Genomic DNA, 11073 nt, shown 5'->3' on the forward strand with positions numbered 1-11073 from the left:
ATAATGAAGCTGCGGGTAGAAAACATTTTTAATAAATATATAATAAACTTAGGAGCTTGTGGGATTTGGTGTGGCTTCATTCCATTTGGCGAGCGGAGATCGGAATCGGATTCTATCAGACACAGAGAGATCGACGCGGGTACATCTTCCACTTCCTCCTCTTATTACTATTCCACATCTTTTAGGGTTTCATTCATTCAATTCTCGCCTCTCTGTATGATTCCTCTCATCTAGATTCATGTTCCTTAATTGATTTGTAAAGAATGCTGTTTGTTGATGGATTAAGGTTTCTGTGAATAGGCTTGCTTCGTTTCAACATAGCAAGATGTTGCGTGCTATAAGGCATAAGGTACGTGCCATGTGGCATCTCCTACGTGAGAATATTCTACCTGCCTTCTCTGCATTTAGAGCTTTCTCTTCTTCTGCTAAAGAGGTATGCTTTCATTTCAGTATTTCACATTTAACTCCATGCTTGTTTTTTGCTTTTGAAACACAAAATATCTATCTAATCCTGTTGAGTAAGAACACACCAACTAAACGAGTTGTGCGTGTGTAGGACACTTGTCAGTATCCAGCACTCAACTAGTTGATTAATGTAGTGTTAAACTGTTAATAGGGTTCGGAATCGCCCCTATTGGTTGATTGAATATTAATAGTAGTGAATGTAGGTAGTTTGACATGTATAAATACTTGAATATCCTATAAACTTTGAATTATATGCATATAGGTATATCCTGTGTTTGTGTTAGCATCCGTGTACTATCATTTTAGAAGTTTGGTGTGTGTAGTGTCCATATCCTTGTTGTGTCAAGTGTCCATGTTAGTATCTGCGCTTCATAGATCTAATCTAATATATAATGTAAATAATATCACAGATGACAGTTAGAGAGGCTCTGAACTCTGCTCTTGATGAGGAAATGTCTGCTGATCCTAAAGTCTTCTTGATGGGTGAAGAGGTAACTTACACACTCAGCTCCATTCATACTATCATATTTTTATTTTGTTTTGTTTTTCAAAGAATGAATTCTTGTTGGTCTCTTCACTTTTTCACGTTTCTTATGATGGTTTTGGGTGTATGTAAGTGCAGGTTGGGGAATACCAGGGTGCATATAAGGTTAGTTTATTGCCAGCTGTGTATCCGTGAACTTGTTTTGCTATCAAATGTTTAACCTGTTTTTCTTCTTACATGTTAGATTACTAAGGGACTTCTGGACAAGTATGGTCCTGAAAGGGTTCTTGATACTCCAATTACCGAGGTTATTTTTTTTCACTCAGTTCCTTGCTCTTTGATGTCTTATCACTGTTTAATCCTATTGAAGAGTCATTGCAACTGAAAGAGAAAATTTAATAGTTTGTATCACAACTGACAAGAACAAATATTTTTATATTGGAAGATTTTCAGTTTAAAGCCCAGAGGACTAGAGGCAGATTGCAAAAATTAAACTATCACATGAGGGGATAAATCCTATCCATCATTATCACTGTTTCTGTTTTCTATTAGTAAGGAGATGGCACTAATTTGTTTGCTAAATATATTGCAGGCTGGATTTACTGGCATTGGAGTTGGTGCTGCTTACTATGGTCTAAGGCCGGTTGTCGAGTTTATGACTTTTAACTTCTCCATGCAGGTTAGAGTTGAACTTGATTAAATTGTATTTTACTTTTTAATTAAAGCACCAAATAATTAAATTGCTGTGATGTCTTCTGAAGTTGGCCAAATTCTTCTTGATCTTTTATGTTTTACAATTAGAAGGTCCCATGATATGATATGGAAATTATTGATTTCCCACCTGAATCTGAATTAGAGATAAATAATACACTGGTGAATGGAGGCAAAATGTTGACCTCTATATTGGAACAATAGATTGAATTTATTGTTAACTGTGTAAATCATAGTAGACATACATTCTAAGCAGATATTTGATATGTGGTGTTTGACTTGTAGTTTGAATGTCACTTGACTCCCATGGCCATATGCATTAACCAATTTTAGACCTCATTGTTGGAATTTTGTTACTTATTAACTCTTAATTGCTTGGCATAATTCTTTTAATGTCATAGTTACATATTATGTTAGAATGTAAAATCTCTTTCCTCTTCATTACAGCAATGTTGAGAAAAATATTTGTATCAATGCACGTAATTGAAAGATCACATTACTAGCTTCTTCATTAGGTTTATAATTGATTCCACTTATTGACTTGTTCTATTTTAACGTATGCACAGGCAATAGATCACATTATTAATTCTGCTGCAAAATCAAACTACATGTCTGCTGGGCAAATATCTGTACCTATTGTCTTCAGAGGACCCAATGGAGCTGCTGCTGGAGTTGGTGCTCAGCACTCTCAAGTATGGATCTATTTCTACTTTTAAGCACGAACTTCAATTAGTTTTGCATTTCTGAAGAATTTTGCTCTGGTTACAACCTATTGAGCATAGGTATTATGGGTTTTATTTCTTATTATATATCCTTCAACTTAGTTTTTGTGCAGTGTTATGCAGCTTGGTATGCTTCATGCCCGGGATTGAAGGTATTGTCACCATATTCATCTGAAGATGCTCGTGGTTTGCTAAAAGCGGCTATAAGGGACCCTGACCCTGTTGTTTTTCTTGAAAATGAGTTATTGTAAGTTGTGCTGCGTGATTAGTACTCCTATTTTTCTTTATCTGTCACTTTAGCTTATTTCTTTTGTTTCACAATATCTGTCATTCTCATTTTTCTATGCAACATTTATTATGGAATTACCAATTATACCCTTAATATGTAAAAATATTAAGATTTATTCTACTATTTTCTCTTTTCATTAATTAAGGGTTGTTTAGTAATATTTTTTTGGATTACTCTCTAAGTTTAGTAATTCTGCATTCAAGCAAAGTGACAGATATAAAGGGAAACTGAAAATGAATATTTGAAAGTTTCAGCTTCATTTATTGTTCCAAAATATCTAATTCGTTTGTTTATGGCCTTCAGATATGGTGAATCATTCCCTGTTTCAGCCGAAGTTCTTGATTCCAGTTTTTGCCTTCCCATAGGAAAAGCAAAGGTAATTTATTATCTAAAATATATGAATTATACTTGTCTAATGCTTGTTTGAGTCACAACTTGTTATGCTATAAACTCTGAATCCTTGTTTGCTTAATGCATTTTACCATTAACAGATTGAGAGAGAAGGAAAAGATGTTACTATTACAGCCTTTTCAAAAATGGTTGGCTATGCTCTCAAGGTTGGTTCTCCCTAAAATCCTTTGGTTTGTAGACATGTATTGTTTGCTTTGTATCCAATTTATTGCTTATTATTTGTAGATAGATATGATAAATAGATAATAGGTTTCCTTACACCACCAACAGGTAGTATAAGGCTTGGAAGGTATTAATCCGTCATGTGGTGTTATACAAACCTTTTAAGAACAATCAGAATCCCTTTATTTAAATGGTAGGAAGGAATCAGTGCTGAGGTAAGCATCCCTCTTCTCCCTAGCAAAACTGTGTTTTAGTATGAGAAAAATAATGAGAAAAGGATTTATCTACACAGGTTATAAATCTGCGTTCCATTCGGCCGCTTGATAGATCCACAATTAATGCTTCAGTCAGGAAAACCAATAGATTGGTGACAGTTGAAGAAGGATTTCCTCAGCATGGTGTTGGCGCCGAAATTTGGTTTAGCTCTTTGCATTGACCTTTTAGTCTTCAACTGTTAATTCTTGGAAATATACTAACCTCTTGCATCTCTTAAACAGCACCTCTGTAATCGAGGAGAGTTTTGGTTATCTTGATGCACCGGTAGAGAGAATTGCTGGGGCCGATGTTCCCATGCCTTATGCAGCCAATTTGGAGAGAATGGCTGTCCCACAGGTGATTCTTCTAAAGTTTAATCTTATTTTCTGTGAATTTCCCACCCTGATCCAATACAGTAATATATATTTTTATCTAAACAAGATGAAATAATAGCTCTGAGATGATTGGCGTGGTATAAGTTTGCATCTGATTGAAATCAGTTCTAATTTACTGAAGGTTTTGGTACACGTGTCGTGTATTGTGAATCTGTAGGTTGAAGATATTGTTCGTGCCGCAAAGAGAGCATGTTACAGATCTGTGCCCTTGGCTGCAACAGCTTGAGTTTTATTGAGGACTGGAAATTTCTCTCATGTCTTGGTTATGCTAAGTTCTTCGGTAATCCTAGATGTTACCAAAAACAATTTTTTCCCCTCCATATTTCACCATAAAACAGCAGAAAGAAATAGCAAGCGGCGAGTGCTGGTTTCACTTATGGACTACATAGGCGTTGGTTTAAAATATTCTGATTCATGATGTATACTTAATAGTGCAGCCTTAATTTTCACGAGTTACAGATGGTATATAATAATGGCAAGTTAAACATCCATACGCATGGATCCTACGTGTCCTAGTCTCCTAGATGTTCTCTTCGACGCCTCTGGTATCTCTGCTTTTGCAGGGTTTCGTGAAGCCCGAACGAGGCAGTAATAGACTAATAGTAGGTGCCTAGGTGGTGTTTTTTTTTTTTTTTTGGTCATGGTGCCTAGGTGGTGTTTGGTTGGTTCAGCATTTGTTTGGGATTACTGCGGCTAAGAAAAGTTGATTAGCAGGCTTTTTGGTTGATGGGCCGAAAAGTGTCTAATGGGTTACTTTCAATTTTTTATTGTGTGGATAACCGGTGGGAATGAGTAATTGTTGCCAAAATTATGTGTGAAGAGGCTTTGGAGGGCCTTTATGTTTGAGTTGCCGGAAAGAGGATGAGTGATGTGACCAAGAAAATATAATAACTTAATAAGTGTCACAAGGAACTCGTAAAATATTAAATTCAATGGATTTTTTGCTTGTATAAAATATTAAAAAATTTTAATTCTCAAAACAAATTAAAAGACACTTTTTATTTTTTCGTTGAGGTTTTTGAAGTTTGCTTAACAGATAGGAAAATTTATGCAATGTCTACAAAGTTCGTCCATCACATCGGCATACTTGTCTATTTGCTTAAAATTTGCCTGAGTTTGGCAAATTTGCTGACATTAGATATGATTTGGATGGTATCGCTATATTTTTATTTTTTCAATTATTTTAATTTTATTTACATAATTTAAAATTATAATATTTTTAGGTTTTCTTTTTTAAAATAAATGTTATTTTATTACTATGAAAATAAGTGTTTCCATAAAGGGACTATAAAAGATACCGGGTATTTCAAAATCATCAACAAAGGACTAGAAGATAAATAGCTAAAGAAATGGTAAAGTAAGAATAAAAGGAAAATAGCCACATCCATCGGGTATAGCTATAGAGGTTACCCACTAATTTGTTAGCTTCTTGCATTATCTTTTTTAGTTTAAAATTTAAATAAATATAATTTAAATTAACGAATAAATTTAAAGTGATGTTATATTTACAAGTTTTTTTTTGTCAATCAAATTTAATCAAGTTGGTCCAACTACAATAAAAATTACTCTCAAAATGAAATGTGATCTACTAGCGCACAATTCAAAGAAGGCATTGCTGCTATGTTTGTTTGAGAGAAAATGGGAAGGAAAGAAAATAGAGGAAAGAAAATTGGAAGAAAAATGATTATTTTCTATTGTTTGGTTGAAAAAAGAAATTAAAGACGAAAAGTTGAATAGTATAAAAAAGTGGATGGGATCTGCCAATTTTTTTCTCATGTTAGAAAGAAAAGGAAGAGAAAACTTATTATGTTTCTCTTCTTTCAATATTATTCTTTCTTTTTTTTAATATATTTTATAATACAGGGATGGAGTTATTTTTTTTATAACATTTCTTTCTTTCTTATTTTTCTTTCATCCAAACACATATAAGAAACATAAAAATTCACTCAATTTCTTTCCTTTCATTTCTTTCCTTTTTACTTTCTTCTTCTTTATTTCTTTCCTTCCAACCAAACATAGCCACATGTACAAGCCTTTTTATACCTTATGTAGGCTTTTTTATTGAAATAAATAAAGAAAAAATATTAATTCTCTAAATACGCACGGCTGCAAATATTCTCCAAAATGCGCAGCTCCATCTCAGGTCCATCACCCACGAAGTGGATATACACTCCACCTCAGGTATGGTGCCCACGAAATGGAAATTTCATGCCCAGCGTCCGCGAATTGGGCCAAGACCATGATGGTACACGCAAATTGGAACCAGATGGACAACATTAGCAGGCCAGACACGAAATGGACCCAAAGCAGTTGTACTCCACATGAAATGGAGCCCGGAATTCGCTATATAAAGGGGTGTGGCAGGCAGTTTGCAACCATAGTTGGAAATCTTTGTTGTGCCACGAAAAATTTCATCTCCAACAACTCTCTCCTATCTCCATCTCTTCCTCTTCTTTGTAAAATACTGTAGTTGGTATTTTGTTGTGTCTATGGCTATCGAAAATGTCTACGTTATCGTATATTTTAACGGAGACATTTCTCTTACATCTGAAGGTATTACATTTATTTGTGACGATCCACTGTGGATAATGATCCCGCCGCAGACGTCGTTGGAAGAGTTGAAGAATGTGATCCTCATGAATACTGGTCTGGTCGGAAAGAAGGACATCACGAAGTTGACTTACAGAATGTCAGTTGCAGTTGCCAACTCGTTTGTGTATCAGAAAATACAGATTAAATTTGACCAACAAGTTTCGATGATGTTTTCTTATCATCGGAGCATTGGAAGTATCTACTCGTTGGAGCTATGCGTGTGTCTCCAGGATGTTGGTGGAAGCTCCTCTAGTTCCAATAATGTGGTGCAACCTGGGAATTTCGGTGCCGCCGATTTGATGCCATTCCAGGAGATTGTTAGAGCTCTGAGAACCTTCAATGCCTTTATGACGCACAGACAAACTGTAGGAAATCGTTGTGCATGTCCTCCCCCTTCTAACCAAGTTGCATCCCCAGAAGGTATTGTTGATGGGTTGGCAGACACTTCTGACGAAGATGAGATCGAAGATGATAGTGGTGAAGAAGCAGAAGTGGTTCCTGAAACCCAACCCGTTTACTGCGAGAGGGATCTTCTGAGTCGTGTCAAATCGGTTGGTGGATCTAGCGGTACTCCAGGCCGCTATCTGTCTTTAAATTTCGGTGCAATGGGTTCGACCACCGTTGAAGACACACCGAGCAACTATGCTTTGTCTGGTGAGATGGAGCTGGAGGTTGGTCTTAAATTTCTCAATAGAGAAACTGCTATGCTTACCGTAAAGAACTACAACAATCGTAGAAGTGCGGAATACAAGGTTGTAGAGTCGGATCAAGCTAGGTATGTATGTCGATGCAAGTAGTTTGGGGGCCAACGCCGTTGGTTGGTTCGAGTTGCAAAGACAAGGGCCTCCATATTTTGGGTGATTCGAAAATACGAAGGGCCTCACAGTTGTTTGGCAAGCTCGATGTCACAAGATCATGCTCAACTTGATAGCGACGTCATCTGCCACCATATATATCCAATGGTACAAGCAGATGCTACTATTTGCATAAAGGTGTTGCAAGGTTCAGTCGAGTCAGCATATGGGTACAAGGTTTCTGACAAGAAGGTATGGCATGCAAAGCAGAAGGCAATTGCCAAAATTTATGGTGATTGGGAGGAGTTATATGACCAGCTACGAAGATATTTCAACGCACTGCAAGCTTTCATTCCAGGTAACCTTGTCAATTGAAAGTTATGTAAATTTATTAGTTGGAGTCCTTACGGCATGGTTCTAATTAAGTGTAGTCGTGTCAGGAACAATCGTTGACCTCCAAACGCGCCCAAACTATGTCGGCAACACCTTGGACCGTCACAGTGTCATGTTTCATCAGGTTTTTTGGTCTTTTCCGTCCTGTGTTGAAGCCTTCAGGAACCGCAAGTCACTTGTCTCAATGGATAGAACACACTTGTATGGCAAGTACGCAGGGACGTTGTTGATGGGCATAGCACAGGACGGGAATAACAACATCCTGTCTTTTGCAATTGTCGAAAGGGAGAACACTGATTTGTGGTTCTTTTTCTTATCGAATCTAAGGAGACATGTAGCGACTCAACCACCGCCTTGGGATGATCCACCAACCTCATAGCTACTCTAGTATGGTATGAATTGCTGCATGGAAGGTGTCTGAGGTTGGTCTCCTGTCATGTAAGGTTGAGGGTAGTAGAACTCTTTGTGATGTTGAGGTTGTTGCTGTGAATCATGTGGTCCAACCTCTGGCTCATGTTGTGGCCGATCTTGTGCGGGAAATTCTGCCTTCTCGAACCCCACCCCATAAGCACCATGATGTCTTTCTCGTCGCGTTCGTTGGTGCCTACGGTCTTGTGGAACATCAGGTAACCTTACCACCGGTGCTCTTCCACTACAGTCTTGTGGAACATCAGGTAACCTTACCGCCGGTGCTCTTCCATACTCTGCCGGTACACCAGGAGGAATGTCATCGGTCCGCGGATCATGCAATGCTTCCGGGGCGGATAGAAACCTCCGGGTCCTGTCACAGTACCACCTATAGTAATCTTGGCTGGGACGTAAGGTGTCGGCCCGATCAATGTGCAGATGATATGCCTCAGTATGACGGCTAGCCCATATCTCAAACCAAGTTGACAGGTGGACGGGCCACCACCCATCATCGTTTCGGGCCGACTGTCGATGGAATGTATCGATATTCAATGGAGGGTTGGGCGGTCCTTTGTTTTCCCCAAATTGATGCAACACTCTGTCGATATTGAAAATCTCAATCCACCGGAATAATATTAGAGGTACAACCGAGTGGTAGAAGTCTCCGTGAGGATGGCCGAGAAATTCAGCAGGCACTCTCGATAGAATACAAAGATCCATGTATGGCATCCAATTAAACTGCAAGCAGCAGAATATAACGTAAACACATATTAAAAAGAACACCATAGATAAATAAAAACAAAGGATAAACCGTAAATCGTCCACTTGCAGATTGTCCAACCTCAGGCGGTGCCTAAGAAGACGTTGCTCACCGTAGTCATTGTGTCCCTTCTTCCCCGCCCACCTTATGGAAATCCAGTATGTGCAAATAAGTCGTATACTAAACAGCAAATGAAAATGTATGACGTAACGAAACTAAACAGGATATGCCAAAAATTACCACACCTTGTAGCTAATGGAAAACTATGCGGCGTCACCACATCTGGTGCCCAGAACGATACTTGTAATAAATCCACGAAATTAACAACGTATGACAGCCAGCCATACCTTCGACGGTGTAATCTGTTGCCAAGCACATGGCTCGATATAGCCAACAAATACATGCGCTACCCCAACTATAAGTGCTGATGGCATCAAAATCGGCCAGCAAAGGTAGGTAACGAACGTGGACCGTGTTGTTGGCCTTGTCCGGTAGTAGCACGCCGCCCAACAAATACAAAATGTAACAACGGGCATATTGAATCAGGACATCATGTAGTACGTCAAGCGGCATCTGTTGAAGACGAGTTCTGATCCACTTCAACCTTATGTTGTACTTCGTTGTCCCTAGCTACATGTCCGGGTGGAACATCACCAAGTAGCTCTTGGCACCATTGCCATATATCTCTTTGGTGAAACTTGCTCCATGACCTTAGAGTACCACTAACAGGCTCGCCATCAATGGATAACCCTAACTGCATTGCCACATCCTCTAGTGTTATGGTACACTCACCCCATGGGAGGTGAAATATGTGCGTCTCGGGTCACCATCGTTCAACAAATGCACTTATCAGCGGATTGTCATACTCAAAACGCTTTATTAATGATGCATAATAAAATCCTGCTCGTCAGAAATATGGTTCAAGTCTCTGCCGCCTGAGATCCATGCTCGGATCCGTCGACTCCGACGTGAAAACATCAACAAGTGTGCCATGCGGTGTCAGAACACGTGCGGGCTGCAACATCGAAACAGGAAGAGCACACTTAAATTTACATTAGCAAATATTAAATAATGATAAAGACTAATAACAAAATTAACCACACATGATCACTGAAACTAACCTTATGAATCAAATGCGTGGCAATGTGAACTTCATCTAACCGATTAAGATTTTCTTCCACGTTAATACCACCACCATTGCCTATGTTACACTTTTCTATTCAAATCACAACACAAAAATATTAACCCAAACAAACTTTTTATTTTTTTTTCTTCTCCACGGTTTATACTTCTTAACCCTCTCTTCCACTAATTTTCAATGCATGCAACACTTGGTCCCCTACCCGTCTTCCCTTTATATACACACCAATTCATCAACCCCAACCATGCCACCCCATGCACCCAATGCATGCTTGTACGACTGGAGCATTGAAACCTTGCAGCCTTCACCTGAAACCCATACCATTTCGTAGCTGCCGCCATTGGTGTGCGCATTTCGTGGGTGCCGCAAAGGAGATGCTCCATTTCGCATGTGCCAGACACGCCTTGGTCCAATTCGTGGGCGCCGCAGGTGACATGGCCATTTCGCTTCTGCCGCCATTGATATATCCCATCTCGCGGATGCCATGGTTGAGTTGGACTTTAACGCCTCTTTTGTCAGGCAATGTCTCCATTTCGTGGGCGGCTGCTCGGAATTGGTGGGTAAACCCATTTCGTGGGTGATTTGCATGAGATGAAGCTGCGTATTTTGGAAATTAGTTTCATGCATGCGTATTTAAAGAATTAATATTTTTTCTTTATTTATTTCAATAAAAAAGCCCTTTATATAGCACACAAATTTATCGATATAGCACACAAATTTTTGCACATATTACACAAATTTTTGAACAATAACACACAAAATTTTAAAGCACAGCACACAAATTTTTGCTATACCTAAATTTATGTGTATATTCTCTCTCTTTTTCTTCATGGTGTGTAAACTGATCACTATTTCTTACAAGCTAATGTTACATTACATGTTCTATTTCCAAAAAAAATACACACACAAAAGTGTTGTTGACTTTTTAAGTATGTCATCATGGCTATTAACTCTGATGTGCAGTTCCAACCAATGTTTTAAAAATCGAATCGGACGATTTAATTAGGTTAACTGAGAATCAATTGTTAGATCGATCTAGTTGACACCCAAAATTAGTGAAAATTTGATTGAATCAGCGATTAACCAGTAAA

General features: G+C 38.4%; 2 protein-coding genes across 2 annotated transcripts; both read left to right on the forward strand.

Moving 5' to 3' along the window:
* On the forward strand, positions 1 to 4632 carry LOC107634993 (pyruvate dehydrogenase E1 component subunit beta-1, mitochondrial-like). Its single transcript, XM_016338343.2, is given in 14 exon segments — positions 1 to 139; positions 301 to 349; positions 380 to 433; positions 876 to 956; positions 1088 to 1114; positions 1194 to 1256; positions 1542 to 1628; positions 2227 to 2352; positions 2496 to 2629; positions 2975 to 3047; positions 3163 to 3232; positions 3505 to 3661; positions 3742 to 3856; positions 4052 to 4632. Coding segments are annotated over 13 exon segments (1080 nt in total). The 5' UTR covers positions 1 to 139; positions 301 to 325; the 3' UTR covers positions 4121 to 4632.
* On the forward strand, positions 6384 to 7283 carry LOC107637085. Its single transcript, XM_016340535.1, has one exon. It carries the CDS (start codon positions 6384 to 6386, stop codon positions 7281 to 7283), a length of 900 nt encoding a protein of 299 aa, XP_016196021.1.

The sequence above is a fragment of the Arachis ipaensis genome, chromosome B04 (assembly GCF_000816755.2).
Source record: "Arachis ipaensis cultivar K30076 chromosome B04, Araip1.1, whole genome shotgun sequence".
NCBI classification, from domain to species: domain Eukaryota; kingdom Viridiplantae; phylum Streptophyta; class Magnoliopsida; order Fabales; family Fabaceae; genus Arachis; species Arachis ipaensis.